The 21,690-nt window shown below is 33.7% G+C and overlaps 4 protein-coding genes and 1 non-coding gene across 8 annotated transcripts; 3 read left to right on the forward strand and 2 right to left on the reverse strand.

Annotated features, from left to right (window-relative positions):
- The first annotated feature begins 1,154 nt into the window (after positions 1-1,154).
- Positions 1,155-8,084, forward strand: LOC11420973 (uncharacterized). 2 transcript variants are annotated; one of them, XM_013610062.3, is made up of 14 exons: positions 1,155-1,305; positions 1,400-1,442; positions 1,696-1,840; positions 2,364-2,596; positions 3,178-3,215; positions 3,569-3,648; positions 4,767-4,834; positions 5,098-5,422; positions 5,813-5,925; positions 6,005-6,070; positions 6,498-6,588; positions 6,748-6,815; positions 7,302-7,339; positions 7,477-8,084. In XM_013610062.3, exons 1-14 carry the CDS (start codon positions 1,280-1,282, stop codon positions 7,661-7,663), a joined length of 1,521 nt encoding a protein of 506 aa, XP_013465516.1. In that variant the 5' UTR covers positions 1,155-1,279; the 3' UTR covers positions 7,664-8,084. The 2 variants fall into 2 exon arrangements, with proteins under 2 accessions (XP_013465516.1, XP_024632621.1); XM_024776853.2 differs by having other exon boundaries at positions 1,202-1,293.
- A 1,527-nt stretch (positions 8,085-9,611) lies between these two features.
- On the forward strand, positions 9,612-14,013 carry LOC11433451 (proteinaceous RNase P 1, chloroplastic/mitochondrial). Of its 3 annotated transcripts, none has more exons than XR_003009544.2 (7): positions 9,612-11,072; positions 11,275-11,364; positions 11,440-11,621; positions 11,820-11,940; positions 12,749-12,817; positions 13,047-13,302; positions 13,655-14,013. XR_003009544.2 is itself a non-coding variant. In XM_003597653.4 (6 exons), exons 1-6 carry the CDS (start codon positions 9,966-9,968, stop codon positions 13,152-13,154), a joined length of 1,677 nt encoding a protein of 558 aa, XP_003597701.1. In that variant the 5' UTR covers positions 9,612-9,965; the 3' UTR covers positions 13,155-13,640. The 3 variants fall into 3 exon arrangements, 1 of the variants encoding a protein (XP_003597701.1); XR_003009545.2 differs by having other exon boundaries at positions 13,047-13,291; XM_003597653.4 differs by lacking the exon at positions 13,655-14,013 and having other exon boundaries at positions 13,047-13,640.
- Positions 14,014-16,479: 2,466 nt separating this feature from the next.
- LOC11433452 (aquaporin TIP2-1) lies at positions 16,480-17,918 on the forward strand. The gene is made up of 3 exons (XM_003597654.4): positions 16,480-16,710; positions 16,860-17,110; positions 17,209-17,918. Exons 1-3 carry the CDS (start codon positions 16,581-16,583, stop codon positions 17,575-17,577), a joined length of 750 nt encoding a protein of 249 aa, XP_003597702.1. The 5' UTR covers positions 16,480-16,580; the 3' UTR covers positions 17,578-17,918.
- A 37-nt stretch (positions 17,919-17,955) lies between these two features.
- LOC11429907 (photosynthetic NDH subunit of subcomplex B 3, chloroplastic) lies at positions 17,956-19,610 on the reverse strand. Its single transcript, XM_003597655.4, has 6 exons — positions 19,267-19,610; positions 19,021-19,131; positions 18,880-18,936; positions 18,572-18,634; positions 18,338-18,400; positions 17,956-18,209 (listed from the first exon to the last, which is right to left on the reverse strand). The coding sequence occupies exons 1-6, from the start codon at positions 19,462-19,464 to the stop codon at positions 18,126-18,128; spliced, it is 576 nt and encodes a 191-aa protein (XP_003597703.1). The 5' UTR covers positions 19,465-19,610; the 3' UTR covers positions 17,956-18,125.
- Positions 19,611-19,732: 122 nt separating this feature from the next.
- On the reverse strand, positions 19,733-19,806 carry TRNAN-GUU (transfer RNA asparagine (anticodon GUU)). Its single transcript has one exon. It is a non-coding gene; the product is annotated as a tRNA-Asn (tRNA).
- Positions 19,807-21,690: the final 1,884 nt, after the last annotated feature.

A 21,690-nucleotide genomic window follows, 5' to 3' on the forward strand; every position in this document is an offset into this window, starting at 1 on the left:
ATTCTTGAAGTAAAATAAAAGGATAAAAACATCTAAAATCCAAATAAACAAGTAATCATGCTAAGGAGAAGAAGAAAAAAAAAGAGAAGAGATGAAGGAGGTGTTTGGTAACACAAAAAAGTTAACTTATAGCTTGTTGGATTAGCTTATAAGCTCGTTGGATGAAAACGTGACGTGTTTGGTAACAAGCTTTTATCATGAGCTTATAGCGTTTTTTGAAAAGCTATTTCGAGTAGCTTTTGAGCTTATAGCTGGTAGTTTTTTTTAATATTTTCTTCCAACTTTAACTCTATTAATTTAAATTAATTATTTTTTTAATAAAACAACTACCCATGTTTTTCATCTTTATAACCGCCATATTTTTTCCCTTAAAAAAAATGCCACGTTGTTTTTTTAAGGAGCACTTTATATATATGTATTTTTTTTTTAAGGAAAAGCTTTATTTTTTTGCTATAACTAACCTACTGTACACCATAAAAAAAATAACTAGCCTATTTTTTTAAAGGAAAAAATAACTAGCCTAATGTACCTCGTAAAATTTTATATATTCTAGCTCACATTTTGTTTCAACCTTCCTCTTATTTTTGGAATTCATAAAACAGAGATCAAAATCGTCGATGAAATATTTTGAGGATTAAAAGTCGAAGAATTTTTTTATGAAGACTAAGACCAAAAGTTTGAATATTTATAAGGAACAAAAACATATTTAACTATAAATTAAAATATTAAAAAATAAATACATCACAAAAAAAAAGTGTGTGTATATATATATATATGTATTTAAAAAAAACATTTCATTTTATGTCATTTTATACTTATCAGTCACTTCAAAGCTAACTTTACCAAACACATTATTTTTAATTAGCAAACTTTTCAACTATAAGTTAACATCTATCAATCATCAGTCGAAGAAAACCTGACCGGAGAAGAAGAGGAGAGGAAGATAATTTTTTTGTAAAGAATCTTTGAGAAAAAACAGAGAATAACGCCATACGCACGAGCATTCTGAGGTTTTGTTTTAAGACACTAAACTTATTTTAGTAATTTTTTTTTTTTTTTTAAGGAAGTAATTTATTAAATCTGTGTAATGTCCCTAAAATAAGCAACATGCAGTTAAATACCCGTTTATTATATTAACGGATACCCGTTTAGCTCCGGCCGTTTGACCCGTGGGCACATATTTAACTTTGCCACCCCTACGAGGGAGTAATTACAATTAACATGCTTATGCACCGAAAGTGTCCTTGGAATTCATTCATTGATTCATCGGAGTGAGGGAATGATAGGTTGCAGGTCTTTGTTGAGGTTCTTGGAGTCGCGCACAAATTTGATTTCTACATGCTTTTGTTATTATCTTCAAATTTATATCGGTGAATTGATATTACTATTCTTTTTGCAGAGTCCACCGATTTCTCAGATTTACCAACCTTATACACTTTCAGGTTCCTTCTTGCTTTTTATCACATTATTAATTCATTTCATTTGCACCTTATAGCATAACCGCTTAGCTTATGGAAATAAGCCAAAAACAACTTATCAACATTTCTCACAAATGTTTATGCCAGTGGATAACCTCAAATAAGTCAATTCAAACAGGCTTATAATAATTGTAACAAATTTGCTCGTTTAAAAGTTTTGAAGTAATTTCTCTGCTTAATTTTTTTTTTTTTTTTTTTTTTTTTGGGTTTGCAACAGGGACAGAGAACTTATTATGGTTTAAGCTGTGATTCTATAATGGGTGGTAGAAAAAAGAGAGTTGTTATTGATGACCATAGCAATAAGCAGAAAGCAATGACTTCTATCTGGAGACCTGTTTCGACTAATGCTAGTTCTTGTGAAGGTTTGTATTTCTTGTCCAATGCAATGGGCAGTGTCAATAACATCACATTATGTTTTTGATATGTATGATTTCTTTTATATTGTATGACATGACTTTAGTGATACTCCTTCGAAAGTATTGAAACATATACTGTAGTTACTTTTATCCGATCTTCAATTATGGTATAATGCATAGTTCCATGTTCTTTGGCCGTGTTTGGGTAAACAGCTTATTTGCAGCTTATAGCACAAGCACTTATCATGATAAGCGCTTGTATAAGCTAATTCTATAGTAAAATATAAAATGAAGTTAAATTGTTTTCATTTAAGCTATACGTTATCTTCATAAGCCATCCTGGAAAGCTTATGAAAATAAGCTAAAAAAGCTTATGAACAATGTCATAAGCTGTTTTCATAAGTTCTCCTTAACAGCTTATGCTCAAGCCAATCCAAACAGGCCCTTAGATTGAATGAGAATTTTGGCACCTTTTATATTTTTGGCTATGTAAAGGTAAATATTAAGATGACCTCCATGTGTTTTGCAGAAAGCTTGTTAACGGCTGCGACGGTTGAGTCAAAAGATGGAGATAGAGTTCAAGAAGTGGGTTGTAGCACATCCGGCACTATCTCTAATGAGTATGACATGAAGGTAGCTGCTGAATCTATTGATGAAAATACAGAATCAGCTGCTAGTTCCAGCCAATTGCAGGGTGATGTTGAAAACAAAGTGCTAGGAGATTCATCTCTCTCCACCGAAAAGCATTCAATTTCTGTGCAGGCAAGAGTATATATTATTTTTACTTTTATTTTTATCTTTATGAAGTGATAGTTCATATTTGCTGAAGCTGTCAGCCAATATTTGTTCATCTGTTCTTTAATGTGCTGGTGAACCATGACACTGGTTACGATTTGCATTTTATTTGGCCCCTTATCTTTACGTTCAGGATTCTTGAATTGTTAGTTGTTCAATACCTCAATCTATATTGAAAGTTATTATAGCAGTAGAATTTATTGGTTTGTTGTCAAATGGATGACTTCATAGAAATTGGATCGGAGAACTTCATAAGAACTCTTGCATGAAACAATATGCGGCTGATTGTTTTTTTTATTTTTTTTATTTTATTGTTTATCGTCTGATGTTGTTCTTCCATTTTCCCCACAATTTACAGTGGAAATAAATGATATCACCTGTTACTTTTTGGAAAGCTTTGAATGTACCATCTATCCGCCTCATTCTGCCAATCTAGTTCATATTTTCTTCTTGTCTTTTAAAAAAACCTATGTGCATTTGCTTCTCTTTTTGATTATGCATTGAACAGTCAACAACTTCAACTATTTCATTTTGTGTTTGTTGTGCAGGTTGGTGCTTCTCTATTTCGTTTTATTAAAGGAAAAGGGTAAAAACTAGCTTTTGATTTTTTTGATATTGATAACAATATTGCTTAGACAACTGAAATTAAATAAAAATCACATGAAAGGGAGAGTGGGTATGACATGGGTGAAAGTGATAGAGAATTGTAATCAGCAATGCATATTAATAGTTATAGATAGACAGAAAAGGAAAAATAGCACTGCCTATCAGGAATAGTAAATACTTCAGGCTTGAGATTCACATTGTCAACATCATATGAATACAATAATACCAAATCTTGTTGCTATTGTTATTATCAAAGAGAGAGTGTAGAAGATAGTTCTTATGATATAAGATTAGATGCTTGTGAATTGCCACTCATACTTAATAATTTTTCAGGGGATTCACACAGAAAAAGATAGAAGAGGAGACGAAGGTTAAGATAATATTCCCTTCTTCAAAAGAAGACGAGTTTATCAGTAAGTTTTTGGTTTCAACTAATCCACTGTGTATCTTGTATGTTTCAGCTTTGAAATAATTATTTTCTACTATGGTTCTGTTTCAACTTTTATTAGTTTTTTTTATTGGTTGAGATATTAAATTAAGTAATAACTGATTTGACATGAATACAATTCTTCTCCATCAAAAGACTATAACATAATTATAGACCAGAAACATAAGATTGAGTCTTATATTGGCCGAGTGTGAGATACAGAACTTCCATTGAGCTAGTCTTCTATGGGCACAAGACCATATGTATAGTGTTATTCAAAAGACCATATGTATAGTGTTTAGGCACACATACAAGCAGACATATTTTCTAATAATAAAAAATAAAATTAAATAAACATTTTGGGGACAAGTGCCTCATTATGTTTGTGCCTAAGCACTATACATTTGGTCCTGTGACCAAGTAAGTAGTTCTCTTAGGCTTTGTTTGGGAGTTTGGAGGGGAAGGAAAGGAAAGGCTTTGAGGGGTGCAAAATATGAGGAAAAATAGAGAAATCTTTCAAAAAATTTAAAAGAGTAGTTTTTTAGAGAATGATAAATTAATGCATATGATTACTTTATTTTTAATTTTAAAAATATTATAACAACATAAATTAAATTTGAAGAATTCTTATTAACCCTCCAAAACCCCCCAAAACTCTCCTCCAATACAATTTTTTAGTTCCTCCAAATGAGGAGGGTTTTGTATTATGAAGAAAAGTTAACCCCCAAAGCCCTCCTCTCCTCTCCCACTTTCCTCTATTTCTTCCACTTACCTATTCCTTTTTTCCCAAGCCTTCCCCTCCCTTCCCCTCCAAACTCGCAAACAAAGCCTAGTAGAGACTCTCCCCTCTTAACAGCTTGGCAATTTGGAACAAGATCTTGTCTACATCATTATGACTCTGGCAAGAGTGGATAAGAAAATTCAATATCTAAATGATTTATGTTGAAGTTGTAGAGTTTTAGATAAAAGAGGGAAAAGAAAGAAAGACAAAATTGAACTGTGTTTGATGTGATTTGATACAAAAGACTATGTTATTCTAGAATAAGATCAAGATATTATATGATATTTCTCATATCATCTAAGAGGTATAATTTTCTTTTGCAGCCATTGAAGGCATTTCAATAGATAGCGTGACTTCAGCTTCAGAGAAGATTCAGGCTATAATTGATGAGGTCAGTAGTCTGTCAATGTAATCTCTCAACAACAACAACAACCAAGCCTTATCCCACTAAGTGGGGTCGGCTACATGGATCAAATTACGCCATAACGTTCGATCATAAATCATATTTGGATCCAACTCATTAACCTTAAATCTTTCCTAGTTGTTTTTCTTATAGTTTTTCTAGGTCTTCCTCTACCTCAAGAAATTTGTTTTTTTTTTTTTAAGAAATTAGTCACAAACTATGGTTCACATATTTTCTGGTGTTTATAACAGGCGGTCAGGAGTCGAAGTCTTGATTATTCACACCTCGTATCCCTTCCATTGGCCATCCATCCTGAGTTAGTTTCTAAACTAATCAATTTTCAACACACTATTTTGGGAAATGACGATTCTAGCATAGACGAGAATCTTGACACCGACTCCAATGAGGCTGAGGATATTAATGATAACAAAGAAGTGGATCAATTGTCAAAGAAAAAGGCTGATGTTGCAGTTGAACTGAAAGTTGATGATGACCGTAAATCAGTTAAAGTTAATCCTACTAGCATACCACTAGTCAGTTATGCACCTAAAGCATCCAAGGCTCCCACTTCATCTGGTATGGGAACAATCTGTTTTTTCTATATTTTGAATGTGTACTGCTCAAAGAAATCGTATCAAAAGATTGTGAAATGATCTCCATTGTGTTATCAACTCGGCAGCATAAATTTTCATTACATTTTTCTGTTCACTATAATTTTACACTCTGGGCCTGACCCAAGAATTCTAGTTAATCATCTATGAAAGTGATGGTTGTTCCCAATACATACTTATATTATTCAGTAACTAGTCATTTTTTCATAGCTTATGAGATTACTTTGTCATGTATAGAAACCCATCAAGAAATGTTTATGCTTTACTTCAGATAATAACTTCTGTTTAATCTTCTTCTACCATGTGCTATCTTCTTTAATTTGAAATATCACTGATTTCTTTTTCATTTTTACAGACTTGGGGATTGAAAAATCTATATTCATCAAGCCTAAGACATTTCACCTCACAGTACTCATGCTTAAGCTGTGGAACAAGGACCGGGTTAAGACAGCTACTGAGGTCTTGCAGGTAAGTTTTATTAAACACAACATAATAATATAGTATGCGATTAAATTCTTTCTTTGTAATTATGTTTGTAACCGTGCAGAGTATTTCCTCAGAAGTTATGGAAGCATTGGATAATCGACCTGTCTCGATAAGATTAAAGGGGCTGGTAAAAATCTATTTTTAACTCCAGCTTATCAATACAACACTCATGAATTCCTACGTGCTAATGGTTTGTTGACAAAATATAGTAGGACATTTTAAGACTGATGCATTCACTAAATTTATAGAAGGAAGTGCTAAATACCATACAAGTTGATTTCTGCAACGTGTCTTTTATGTTGCTTTTAAAATTATAATTGATTCACATTTTGAAAGTTTTTCCTTTTCAAACTCAGATAAAATGTTACATTAACTTCAGCATTGCATTGTGAGATGTTTGTCTTTTAATCCTAATACTTATGTTAACTTGGGTTTCATCGAAAGATTTCCAATATGTATGTTGGATAGAAACTTGCTTTCTTATACCACAAAGTTTGACCTTATGCAATTTGTTTGATAGCTTTGATAAGGGAAACATGTGTTTAATCTTGCAGGAATGCATGAAAGGTTCGTTGGCCAAAGCCCGTGTCCTGTATGCTCCTGTAGAAGAAATTGGCAGTGAGGGGCGTCTTTTACGTGCCAGTCGTATCCATATATGAAATATGAATAGTTTTCTGTTAGTGTTACAAAGTTTTTTTTCTTTCTTTTTGGTTCTGTAAATTACAAATAATTATGGATCTGTCATCGTACCTGGTTTTGATTATACATTCTACTCAAAAATTGTTTTTTGCTGAGCTTATTTAGAAGTCATAATTGATGCATATGTTAAAGCTGGACTTGTCTTGGAGAGTGATGCTAAACAAGGACTGAAGGTAAATTAAATTTAGCGTATTCATTGTGCTTATGTGCAAATATTTGAAAAGATGTTAATAGAAAAGTGGTGCAACCTACTTTCAATATGATTACTTTGGTTCAAGGCTACTAGTCGAGCTATATATTAGATGTCATTTTTCCATAATTTCATTTTCTTATCTGAGATTTATATTAATATAGTGTCAAACCAGGTTTTTGCCATGAATTTCATTTGTATATTTCTATATAAATTCCCGTGTGAGTGTTATTTATTCATTATTTCTAGCAGAAAGGTAATTTTCTCTTTCCAGCTTTAAATTATAAAGATTTTGGAATACTACTTGAGTTTACTTCTTCAATGAGAAAAAACTAAAGAAGGATATCATCTTTGAGGCCCTGATAGGAAACCTTACCATCAGAATAAGACTGTACTTTCCCTATGCCGTTATACTTTGCTTGTAGCTTTGGTAATTTCAGTGATCAACGACTTTTTTCTTGTGTTGCAGCTGCACGCCACTTTGATGAATGCAAGGCATAGGAAAAGGTGCTTCTACCCTTTTTATCTTTTCTTTTAGACTTCAAGTATTCCTTAGCTTTTGCTGCTGAACATTCTCCCTTTCTTTTTAAAACATTGTTAGATTATTTTAGTTTAAATAGCTGATATAAGGCACTGGTGTTCAGGACAAAACAGAAGAGAAATGATGTATCTTTTGATGCACGAAACATATTCAAGCAGTATGGATCAGAGGACTGGGGGGAATATCTTATTCGTGAAGCTCATCTATCGAAGAGATTTTCATTTGATGAAAATGGATACTATCATTGCTGTGCTTCAATACCTTTTCCTGAAAATATGCAGGTAGAGTGATTGATATCTTTGAGGAATCATGGGAGTTGCTTCTCAAAGTCTTTAAACTTCCCTTGCAGCCAATGTAAATGCTTGTCGACACCAATCAGAAAAAAGTGGGTACTAGTAGTGCATGGGGTTTAGATCAATTTTGTGTTTAAATGCTTTGCTTGACAGTTGACACGGTTTCTTATGGAGCTCGAATTCCTAATCGGCAGTGAATGTCAAATGTTTTTTTCGTTAAACATCACTGATATTGCACCTTTTGCTGATAGCTTATTGATGGACCTGGATTCTTTGCCGTCACCAAACTCAGTTATTGCACTCTACTTATCTTCATGACATTGGATTGAGCTCAAATAACTTTATATTGGACTCACCAAATCATATTTAAAATATGAACTCAAAATGAGTCGGTTGATCTTTTATTCAACAGTTGGAATCTATTGATTGTGAGATTTTTTTCCGGCATCAAATCCAAATCTATTATTGATTTGCTTTAATTATCATACCATGAAAGACAACAAACTAAATGTACAATCAATATAACCGAAACAGACGGAAATGAATTGTATATACATACAAGCAATGCTCAGTGATTATGACAATCAAATTAAAGGTTAATTACAATGCATATTTGTTGGTTTCACAGTAGATTTACCAAAATCATGGTAAACCATTGTGATTATGACAATCCACATTGATACCATTATACCAAACAAGCACTGCATCGTATTAACTATAAAGTTCACATGATTCTCGACACAATAATTCAAAAGAACATTTGATCCATGATTCGTGAAGCCAATTTCGAAACTCGAATATTTTCTTTCCTTCAATTTTGAAGGATCTTTGAGAATTGGTGTTGCCAAACTAGAGCCTCTTCCATACACATAAAAAGTTGAGTTAGAGCAGGAGACATTTTTTGGGTGGCTAAAAATTCACCCCATAAGTGAGGAACTCGGCATTAGAACCTTGATTTTTGCATACTACATCTTTGTCAATTGAGTTATGTTTAACGGGATCGAATAATTATATTTAATGTAATATATTTATGATAACAAATGCTTTAAAAGTATTGTTTAAGCAACTAAAAGTCTATTCATGGTTGCACCCTAGTTAATCATGGTTGCACCCTAAAATGACAAGATTACCCTTTCATAAAATTTGATTTTCAAAAAGCCTATTCCTTCTTTTTTGGTTACACCCCAAAACCCTTCTTCCAAAACCATAATTCTCCAATCGATCGATTGTGTTCTGCGAAGATTTTCAAAACCATACTTTCTCACGTCCATTCATGATTTCAAAGAAAATTCGAAGCAAATCAGGTTAGCAAGTGTTGTTCTTGAATCGATTGTGTTTTTCTTGTTATGGGTTCTCAGTAAAAAAATCAGTTTAAGTAGGTTCATGTAAACTCAGTTTAAGTAGGTTCATGTAAACTCAGTTTAAGTAGGTTCATGTTAGTTTAAGTTTACATGAACCTACTTAAACTGAATTTAAGTTAACCCTGCCAATGTAAATTAAAACCGTAATCGTACAGTGCATCATTGCAGTTGAAGGAAAAAAATTGAAACTAGCAAATAGAAGAAGAAATTCACTTACTTATATCCAATTGAGTATGGATGAAAAATATTTTGATTCACTCTTTAATTTTTATGGAGATTGATATTGAACATCAAATTGTTTGATCGATCGCTTTGTGGGGTGAAAGAGGGTGAAACTCACTGACAATGAATAAAATTAGGGTTTTAAGAAAATTTATATAAAAGGGCAATTTTGGTATTATAAAAAAAATTAAGAAAATTTGGGTGTAACCAGAAAAATATGGGGTGTAAATAGAAAAACTCAAAGTATTGATGCCGAATGTTATTTATTTATTTTTTAATCGATTCAACAACCTACTAGACCAATTAAACCATAATCAGTTTTATGATTTAGATCATCTAAAATGACTAAACCCACAACACGGGATACTGTCAAATTTCTGTGAGGTTTTTTTCCAAGTTTTTCATTCTGGTCTTCTCCCAACCCTGCAAACGTCCCTCTCTCTCAACAAAGATTGAAATCGGTGACTGCTAATTCATAACAAAATCCAGATCCGGTGGAAAAGTTAGAGAAAGAAGAATCTACAGCGTTGATTAGATCGGATGGCTATCTTTTGTTTGACTGCGTGACCTTATCAAATTAAGGACTGCAGTGAATCACGGTCCGCAGAACAGAACAGACGAAGTACGCGGGACATATATGGATAGGGTTTTGAACACAAACAACATCACAGGTCCGAGGTCGTTTTCCTCTCTCTTTGTTTTCTTTCTTTAACGAAATGCTGCGTGGAACCGTTTCAATGGCCAAACGCACCCCTCTTTTTTCTATTCTCACCCATCGCCCATTTCTATCTTCTTTCTCTCTCAAACACACTTTCAACCGTGCCACTCTTCCCTTCACTACCACCACCATCAACAACACTTTATCTCAAACACCCACTTCCCAAAACAACACTGAATCAACCACTCACCCCATCAAGCTTTCAACCAAAGCCAGAAGAAAAGCTGCTCAAGAATCCCCCGTTGGAATTTTACAAAAAAAACTCAACAACTGTTCTAAAACCAGTGATGTTCTACAAGCACTAAACCTCTACGATGAAGCGCGAAAAGCGCATGTTCCCCTCAATCTTGATCATTATAATAAACTCTTGTACCTATGTACTGTGCAAAATGGTGATGGAAGTTTTTTTCATTTGGGTCTTCAAAGAGGTTTTGAGATTTTTGAACAGATGTTAAGGGACAATGTTGAACCGAATGAAGCGACGTTTACTAATGCTGCTAGGTTAGCTGCTGCTAAGGAGGATCCTGAGATGGCATTTGAGTTGTTGAAGCAGATGAAGAGAGTTGGAATTGCACCAAAGTTGAGGTCTTATGGTCCAGCTTTGTATGGTTTTTGTGCGAGAGGGGATGCTATGAAAGCTTATGAGGTTGATGATGATATGATTGAGTCAGGTGTTATGGCGGAGGAGGATGAGCTCTGTGCACTTTTGGAGGTTAGTGTTGAGGTGAAGAATGAAGATAAGGTGTATGAGATATTGCATCGGTTAAGGGCCGTGGTTAGGCAGGTGTCTGAGTCGACTTTGAAGGTTATTGAGGATTGGTTTGAGTCGGAATATGCGATGAAAATTGGGAAGAGGGAGTGGGATGATGAGGAGATAAGAGAAGGGTTTGTGAGGGGAGGTGGTGGATGGCATGGTCAAGGGTGGCTTGGAAGCGGGGAATGGAAGGTTGTTAAGACGAATGTAGATGAGGATGGAATGTGTCTTTCATGCAGTGAGAAGCTTGTGAGCATTGATATTGATCCAAAAGAGACTGAAAACTTTGCTGCCTCGTTGTCTAAATTGGCTCATGAAAAACAACCTAAGGCAAACTTCAATCATTTTCAGGTAGAACAGTCTTCACTGCTTTGTCCATAAATTATGTTTACTTACTTAAAAACTGAATTTGGTGATGGACTCTTCTGTTAACTTGTAGACTGCCTTTGTGTAGTGGCTATGCTTTCAAGCCTCTGTCTTTAGTTGTTTATAGATGATATAGAAGAATTAGTATAGGCCTAGGAACTCATGTATATATGTTTAACTTTTGCAGAAGTGGCTTGAAAAGAATGGCCCGTTTGATGCTGTTGTTGATGGTGCAAATGTAGGACTGGCCAACATTGCTGAATTCAGCTTTAAACAGGTAAGTGTGGGATTGTTGACTTTATTAGCACATCATGAAAGCAGCTACTTAATGGTTCTTTCCGCTTGGTTGTAGCTTGATTATGTTGTTCGACAATTGCGTCAACTGAGCCCTTCAAAGAGATTGCCACTTATAATTTTGCATGTTAATCGAGTAACTGGTGGTCCTGCTCAGAATCCAAATAACAAGAGACTTATAGAAAATTGGAAAAAAAATGGTGTTCTTTATGCTACTCCCCATGGTTCAAATGACGATTGGTAATGAAGTGCTTCCATGATATTTTAGTTAGATTGAGTTTCCTAATGTAATTTTTTCTTCTTATTTTACATTTTCAACTCTGGTTGAATTGTATTATACATTATTAGGAATATAGACTCTTCATTATACGTCATCTGTGTAATGCGCAGCACTCCAAAAAACTCAGCTGCACTAAAATGTTGATCTGTTTATTGCAGGTACTGGTTATATGCCGCAGTTAGTTGTAAATGCTTACTTTTGACAAATGATGAGATGAGGGACCACTTGTTCCAACTACTGGGTTCTAGTTTTTTCCCAAGATGGAAGGAAAAGCACCAGGTATTCTAAATTATCATAGAAGTTCATGTTTATCATAACCATATCAAGATGCATTCATTATAAGGCAGAGGCTATTATGAATTCTGCATGTGTTCTGTATCTATGAACTATTGTCTAGCCATGACTAGAAGCAAGGATTTTAAAACCACACCATAGGGAAAAAAATTATTATAGCTGGCCATGCATATTGCCTTCAGTTTTTTGTTCAATATGCCTTCTGCACAACCATGTCTGCTTAACTATAATCCTATTAATCTAAATGGATTGATGCTAGTCTAGAAAAGCGTATAAATCCTGCAATTAAGTTCCTATAGAAATATAATTCATCCTCCTTTTGATTCATTTCCCTAACCATTAGCTCCACTGACAATTTTTCTTAACTACTAGTTTGTAAGAAAAGGTTATGTAGTTATACTCCCTCTGTCCCTTATTATAGGAACACCTAACAAAATTCACGGGTATTAAGAAAAATTGTTGGAGTATAAATTTGTCTGAAATGTGTGATTTTACTAAATTACCCTTTATGTATAAATGCTTTCACTGTTAGTTTTCATATTCCAAGATAAATTGGTATTATTAATAAGGGATAGATTTGTAAAAGAGTAATAAATGCATCTAGAAATTTGTAGAATGTCTTATTATATTTAGGGACAAACAAGTTTGTATCAATGGTCTTATAATTAGGGACGGAGAGTTTTCAGCTTTTCTTGATGGTGGTTACTAACTTGTTAGTTGTCTTCTATTAATGATATTTAGATATTTGATACCTATAATGAAACAGTAGATGATGCCTTTTTTTGGTTTGCAGGTTCGAGTATCAGTCTCAACTCGTGGAGCATCCCTAGTTCTACCTCCTCGCTACTCACTAGTTATTCAGGTTAGATGATAACCCAATTGATTTTCTTGTTCCTCGGATATAGAAGAGCATGTTTCCACCAAGATTTTTTTTTTTGAAAAGTTTCCACCAAGAAAATGATGTGGTCAATGCATTGAGTTGAGATTTTTATCCAATTCTTTGGGGTTTAGAACTGAGATTTGAAACTTAAATTATATATGCTAAATACATTCATGAAAGATGAATAATTTTTTGGGAAATATAACTGCAGGAATCAGCCAATGGAAGTTGGCATGTGCCAACTGTAGTTAGCGATGAACCTGATATCCCAAGGAAATGGTTGTGTGTCACTAGATCTAGAAAAAAACTCATTACATAATCTATGGACATCAACCTCCACGTCTGATGGCACTTGAGGAGGAAGAGGGAGTGTTTTCGTCTTGGTTGTTTTCAGTAGTCATCCAAATTATTTTCTCACCTTGAATCGCAGATGCGTGCAGCTGTGATTATTGCAAGGTGAAGACAAGGTGCTGCTGCCATTTCATTCTCTTTTTGAGTATTTTTCTTGGAAAATACTGTTTGTAGCCGCAGAAAATCCAACGAATATTTCCCGAGCAGTTATTTACTTGATTTTTTTCCTAAACTGTACCCATGATTTCCATGTTTTCCGGAAATGAAGAAATTTAATTGGCCAAAAGCTTCTTGTGATTCTCTCGGGATGAATAGATTGCTCATTTTTATTTATAACCATGCTGCCCGAAAAATATAAAGCTTCTCTTTCCTTTTAGTTTTTCTCTGTAGATTTTCCTTAATAACTGTTATGTGCTTTCAATATTCATAATGAGAAGTTTGATTTTCTTTTTTATTTGGTTCTGCAAGTTTAAGCGGTATGAATGAAAGCCTAGAAGGGGGAAGCATATGAAGTCAATTTGCTCATATATTTTGCCCAAGAACCTCAGGTCAAGTGGCATTAAGTTTTTATAGGAGCAATTGATTGCAGGATCGGAACCTGCCGAGTCCAATTTGTTACTGCTTCAGTCTACCTTTATAGACCTCCATTGTTTAATTAAGAAACAAAGGATAATTGCATTGTTATACTCTGTACCATTAATATCCATAAAATATGCACTCAATTGAGTGTTAGGGATGATTATTATTGGTACCATAGAGTTCAGAAATTAACTGTACACAATCTTTTGGCCTATTTAAATTATTAATCTATTCTATTCATTTGCTGAGCATCACGCATTACTAAGCATTTCATGTGATCGGGGCGTCGAGCCATTTAATCATTGAAAATATGGACGTCTTTACATGGTGGTTGTATTTGGATTTTAGTTTGAATGAAATCAAACTTATGAGATACTAATGGCTTCAATGTAACAGAGTTTTCAAACAGCAAAATGAGGCAGCCTGTGAAGTTTGAAATACTCCATGATTATATCTAGCAGGGTACATGCTCTATTCATAAACACGTATGAGCATCTCTCTAAATATGTGCTTATCCATTTTTTATTTTTAGCACTTGGTTGGATTGAGTTTCAGTGATTCAGGGTCCGTTTGGATCGGGGGTTTTGGAGGGGAGGGGAGGGGAGGGGATGTAGCATTTTAATTTTTGTGTTTGGTTCAAACTTTAGAAGGGGAGGGGAGGGGAGGGAAAGAGAGGGGAGCCAAATCCCTTCTAGCATCACTTTTTGCTCCTCCTCAAACTTCAGAACTTGGTCGGATTGAGATTCAGCGACTTTAAGGCGGAAAAGTCACGGTGACTTTGTGTCTATCTCTCACTTATATTACTTACTCTCTCATCTTTTTATTATTTCTCTTTCATCTTTCTCACTTATAAAACACATTAAAGTCATCGTGACTTTTCCATCTTAAAATCAATGAATTTCAATCCAATTTGGTTCAGTGCTAATAGAATTTTATAAATACACTCTTTGCCAAGATAAATTCTTAAAAAGGTCAGACAAGACCTCACAATAACCTATCTTAGTAATGGATGAGGCTTAACTAGAGCCTTAAAAATATTTTAAAATAGATCAGATCAAACTTTACAAATAATTTATGTTAATGTTAAATAACAGATCAGACAGTCATATGCTAAAGTTTGGAGCGGTCTTATCATACACTTGGACATGATATTTATGTAACATACAGTAATGGTATGTCCAAGTCTATTGTTGTGTTTGGTTCAATTTTTAATTTCACTTGTAAGTATAGCAAAACTAACTAGGATAATGCTATGGTAAACAGGGTTATGATGCATGTATTAAACAATTAGCAGATGCTAACAAAGTTGCCTATTTTGTAGCTTAATGGTTCTGTCTTATTAGATAACAGTTGGAAGATAAGGATTCATTCCTTTAATTAGTAGCTAATAATCTGCAATTGAGACAAAACATGTGCTACTGCTGCAATCACTGTCGAGGGTGAAATCTCCACTTCACACAGAAGTTCATCTGCTGCAAACCTATTTGATTAGCTAGAATGAAGTCTTTTGGAAAATTTACCACAAGGTTTCTGTCACCAAGTAAATGTGAGACACATTTATATTAATCATGGTCGTCCAATCTTAAATCAATATAAAAGATTATCTAAAGTTGATTTAGTGAAAGTGTAATGTAACACGATCAAAATCAAATCGACAGCCGATATATGTTAATACATGTAACTGCGCGTTTTTTAAATGTACCGAATCCGATCCCTCCAATTAGCTGACCATATCACATGTTGCCTTAGTATAGATAGACCTCAACAAAAACAACCAATATGTGATGTATTATGACCCATGATTCATGAGTTTCTGTTCACTCATTTTGAATTCCACAAGTAACTCAAATGGAAATCCAGTTGTTGGCAAATCTTGTCACCAGGTTTATGAGCACTAGACACAAGATTAGAGTATGGCTGATATATCACCTATTCTCTTTCTTGTTGTTTTTATGTTCTGGCCTTATCCAAAAAAAAAAAAAAATTATTTACCTCTGCCGTTTTTAGAGAATGGCCGGTGCTGTTTGTGGTCCATAGCTATTCATATCCCCTCCAAGTAATACTTGTTTGTTTTACTTTTATGATTATGGTTATTTCCTTCACATTCTACCCCACCAAACAGCACCTCTTTACCACTCCCTACAATTCACATGAAAGAATATTTTATTTGTTTCTGGACACTTCTAATGAATCACGCCAGTGACAGCTAAGGTTGCCAGAAATATACATGTTTGGATATGCATGTCTATACCAAATAACTACATTCCCTCTTTTTTCTTTCAAAACTCTATAGTACATGTACCTTTATCCACCCTTTTCATTTAAAGTGTCCCTTTACAATTTAAGGATAACCATTTCTTTATTTATTCAGTGTAATATAACCTGATTAGATTTTGAGCGCTAACGAACTCCGACACATTAAGCAAACAAACGGTTGATAGTTTGATCCATGACTTTTACGTACGGAGTAAATTTAGTTGGGAGAACCTATCTTGTATATCCAACCGATTTTTCTACATATATTATTTACCATAAACAAGGTGGAAACAACGTACCTATAAATTGGTTATAATAAAACCAGTTTAGTTAAAGCTTATAAAAAAAATATTATATAATTAATAATGATAATAATGCAACCTTACAGATCAAGTTCGTGAACTTATTTAACTAGCCTTGATGTCGCACTTCACAATTTCTACTATATATATAACTCACAATAGAAGCCATTTGTACTACATTTCTAATTAGAAACATTTTCCTTATCTCATCACATACATTCTTATCTTATCCTTTCCTTCACTAGAAACTTGTGTAGATGGGTCGTGGCATAGCCTTTGGACGCTTTGATGATTCTTTCAGTGTGAGCTCCATTAGGGCTTATGTTGCTGAGTTCATCTCAACCTTGATCTTTGTTTTTGCTGGTGTTGGTTCAGCCATAGCCTATGGTTAGTTTTTTCTTCTTTACAAATGAATTAAAACCAAAATGACTATGCCATTTCTAAAGTAATACATTGTTTTTACCATGATAAGATATTTCATTGAAGAAAGTTTGAGTTATGGAAACCAAACACTTAAAAACTTTGTACTTTTGCAGCTAAGTTGACATCAGGTGCAGCTCTTGATCCTGCTGGATTAGTAGCAGTTGCTGTTTGTCATGGTTTTGCTCTTTTTGTTGCTGTTTCTGTTGGAGCCAACATATCTGGTGGACATGTCAACCCAGCTGTGACCTTTGGGTTGGCTATTGGGGGACAGATCACTATCCTCACTGGTATCTTCTACTGGATTGCACAACTTCTTGGTTCCATAGTGGCATGCTTTCTCCTCAAGTATGCCACAGGAGGCTTGGTATGTTTATCATTCTTGCATCACAAGTTTCATACCTTTTTGAATTTTAAAACATCAATAGTTCCATAACTGATTGTGTGCTATGTATTTGTTTTCAGACAATTCCTATCCACAGTGTTGCTTCTGGAGTTGGAGCTGGTGAAGGAGTTGTGACAGAGATTATCATAACATTTGGATTGGTGTACACAGTGTATGCCACAGCAGCTGATCCTAAGAAAGGGTCATTAGGGACAATTGCACCAATTGCTATTGGTTTGATTGTTGGTGCCAATATCTTAGCTGCAGGACCATTCTCTGGTGGGTCAATGAATCCGGCACGTTCATTCGGGCCTGCAGTTTTAAGTGGTGACTACCATAACAACTGGATCTATTGGGTTGGACCTCTTATTGGTGGTGGTTTGGCTGGTGTCATCTATAGCTATGTCTTCATGCCCTCAGACCATGTACCTTTGGCTAGTGATTTTTGATTTGATTGAGGTTGTTTTGTAGCTTTTGTGATTTGTGTTCCTCGCCAATAAACTGGAGATCTATTGCCCTCAGACCATGTAACTTTTTCTCTAAAAGGACCTCTGTTGCACGAACACTTCTGATTGAAGGTGTGTCCATGTGTCTGACACGTATCGTGTCCGACACCGACACTTGTGATTACATTGAATTATGTCATTTTCTCAAAATTTTATCTGTGTTGACGTGTCAGTGTCAGTACCGTGTCCGGTGTCCATGTATGTGTCTGTGCTTCATAGAAAATGACCCTTTTCTATCATTTACAAATCAATCAATGAAATCATTCAATATTTCTTCTATCTAATATGTACTATTTTCTGTAGATAAATTTTGAGAAAGTGTGAAAACATAAAAGGAGAAAACATAAAAGAGAAAGAAATGTGATAAACAATGTTACAAAAAATAAAAATGTAAAAAAAAATGAGAATATGAAAATTCTAACAAAGATATACAACTTCTATTACAAGCAAATATCAAATATTATCTTGACGATTTACAGTAGAGATTTTCCTCACAAAGACTCTGCTGACTCATCATCATCCTTTTCATATTTCCATTCATGTCCTTTCCACTCTGGTAATTGTTGAATCACGACCTACATCACATGGAATGAAAATGTAACGATATATTGCTCAATATAAAGTAAGCATAAATAATAAATACAGCCATTTTATTAATTTATTTATAATCTGTATATTAACCCAAAAAATTAGTAGTACTAACCACCCCTGTAGAATCTGCTTCACCCACAGTTGTTTGACATGCTAATCTCCAATTCTTTGGTTTCTATAAAAAAACACAAAGATATCACAATTGTAATCTTCCTTGCCACAAAGAGTTCACATTTCACATTATACTTATGGTAAGAGTTTTTCTTTCTTTCTTTCAATAAGACAATTAAGTTCTTAAAAAAAAAAAAAAAAAGACAATTAATCAAGTTAAAATTTAGTCATTTACCCTCTTAAGTTTTTCTTTCTCTTTGTCGGTGCAAGGACTCAGAAGCTCCTTGCCTTCAAGAACCTAATAACAATTATAAAAAAGATTTAAGTTGTCGGTTCGGTACATAGAAAAATGACACCTTAATATAATTTGATTGAATGCGTGTATGAAAAAAAGTTTAAGTTGCTGCAGCATAGAAATTAATTTCAATTACTTAACAAAATGTCACCTTACGAAATCAACTTACTTTTAATGCTAACTCTGAACTACCCAGTAAAATGTGCTTTTTTTTGCTAGAAAATTAATATAATATTATTATAGCTCACCTCTACCATACATGTTGCACAAGTTCCACCCCCTCCACAATTTAACAAAATTCTACCCTGGAAAAATCAACAATAAAATAATTAAATATCACCCAATTATTGCTTAAAAATAAAATAATTTAAGTTAGGTGAGATAATTACATAAGGTCCATAGAGTTCAATATTAGAATCCAACATTATGTTCCTAAGCTTCTGTCCACCACAAGCTGTACGATAATGCACATCTGGTGTTCCATCTGGTAGCAACACAGACTAATCCACAAAACATTAGAGATTAATTTAATAAAAAATGTAAAACCAACTATATACAAGTAAAATTAATTAGTTACATGTTATTTTATGTTACATATATGTACATTTAGTATAGTATTATGAATTTGAACTTACACTGACAAATGCAAAGCCTATAGAGGGAGGGTCATTAGAGTCAGTAGTGGTCTCTGAATCCTTTTTCTCAGGGACTGTACCAACTGCTCTAATTTTGGTTCTTGCAAAGAGTGTTGTGTTTGGTCTGAATTTTTTATGTGAGGAAGAAGAGAGAGGTGTGAATGCATTAGGGGTTAGTTTGAGTTGGAGGAGTGACATGTGTGAGTGAATGATATCTTCAACTAGTGTTATGTTGTTGAAGGATTTTGCATAGAATTTGAGCTTAGTGGAGTGTGTCTTTCATTTGTGGTTGTTTTTGTGATGATCATTATCTTATCTCATACAATTTGAATTGGTTCACACCATAAAGAATAATAATGTATGAAATTTAATATTATATATATTCATATCCATGTTGGAGATAAAGACATAAATTAATAACTCATAACAGAAAAAAAAACAAAAAATGAAGTAATAAAATAGAAAACGCTAGAAGGAGGGGTTGAACCTCCGACCTTGTGGTTAACAGCCACACGCTCTAACCAACTGAGCTATTCCAGCTTGTTGCCATCTAACATGACTAACTTTATTAAATGGTCGTGTACATGCTTCATTTAATAAACCCATCGATAGGATTGGACTAATATCATAGCTCTCCAATTTTATTTTTTTTATAATAATAAACTCTTCGAAGTTTTGTTAGGAAGTAAATAAAGTCTGGTCAATAATTATTATAACAATGAGAGAACTTTATGAACAAAAAAAGTCTCAAAACAAGTGTTATTTTTCATTTTCAATGTAATGTTTTTATCAAGTTGTGCTTTCATATTAATATAATGTGTATCGCTTAAGTTAATATATTTCACTTTACATTTATAATATTCATGGTTGTCACAATGAACAACTAGGTCTTTAGACCTCAAAATTTTGAGCTAAAAATTCAATTTTTTGTTTTTTAACTCAGTATTCGACTTAAAGACTGACTGATCTTATGAGTCCAATCCCACTATTCACTTGCGGCAGGGGAAGGGGCGGGACAATTAAAACCAAATTATAGTGTTGTATGGACTTAAACTATTGATACCCAATCTAAGGGGGAATCGAACTTGAGAGCTTTAAAGGAGCACACCCAAAAATACTAAACCAACACCCATACACCAAGTCAAATGGATTAAATTCAATTTATTATTAAAACAATTTTATTTGATGTCAATACTTATCAAATCAAACCGGAGATATTCAACTATTGATGATGAATATTTTTATTTGAAAAATCTCTTTTATTCAAGAATAGACAATCACCTCTGCAGTTAACATTGCCGTCATTTGGCAAAGCATAAATGATTTTGTTTTCAACCATATTTTTTGGTCTCACCAGACCTTAGACTCTCGTATTAAGCTTTTGGTGGAAGAGATGATAACTTACTGTAGACTTCAAACACACTGACCTTGTATCCACATAACACATATCGAGTATACCTCACATATCTACTGGACTAGGTAAAGGTGAATTGTGACGGTGTTATAACTATGTCAAATGGAATAGGTGCTTGTGGAAGACTATTCTTTTTGAAGAAGCGAAACTAACCCATCAAAATTAACACCGGAGAGAATTGAACCTAAGGGTCCGTTTGGTTCGGGGGTTTTGATGGGGATGAGAGGGAAGGGGAGGGAATATTTTAAATTTGTTGTGTTTGGTTTAATTTTTAGAAGGGGAGGGGAGGGAGAGGAAGGGGAGCAAAATCACTTATAAGTTCAATTATTGCTCCCCCTCAAATTGGAGTTTTTTGGAGGGGAGGGGAGGGAAAGATAAATGATTTAATGCAATTTTAATTATATTGACATAATTATCCTCATATTCCTTTTTAAATGACAAAATCGTCCTTATTAAAAATTTAAGTGTTTTCAATATATTGCTTATTACCCTTTTTTCTTAACATGCCTATATCATCCTTTTTTTTTTTTTAAGTAGAACCACATACTCTTTTCTTGTAATATATTTTTTACGAGAATTCTTTTTTTTTTTGTACTAACATTGTTCTCATTTTTTTATTTAATATTTTTTAATTGTATTATATATTAAAACATTATCAACAAAATTTGTGCGGGATTTTTTACAAAAATATTTTATAAATCAGTTCTAACAATAATTTTTTTATAAATATTTTTATATTTTCGTAGGTTATTTTATAAATCAGTGCTTTAATATTTATGAATACCCAACATCTTGTCAGAAGTTTTGTGTATGATTATTTATGGTGTTTACGGTTACCAAGTTTTCATGTTTAATTTTTTATGAAGTGAATAATTTAAAAATTGTGATACTGTTTTAATATTAGAGGGATAAAAAAGTAATTTAGTTTTAAAATCTCTGCCCTCCCCTTGTGAACCAAACATGTATTTGATTAAAATTCCTCCCCTCCCCTTCCCTCCCATCATTTGAAC

The sequence above is a fragment of the Medicago truncatula genome, chromosome 2 (assembly GCF_003473485.1).
Source record: "Medicago truncatula cultivar Jemalong A17 chromosome 2, MtrunA17r5.0-ANR, whole genome shotgun sequence".
NCBI lineage: Eukaryota > Viridiplantae > Streptophyta > Magnoliopsida > Fabales > Fabaceae > Medicago > Medicago truncatula.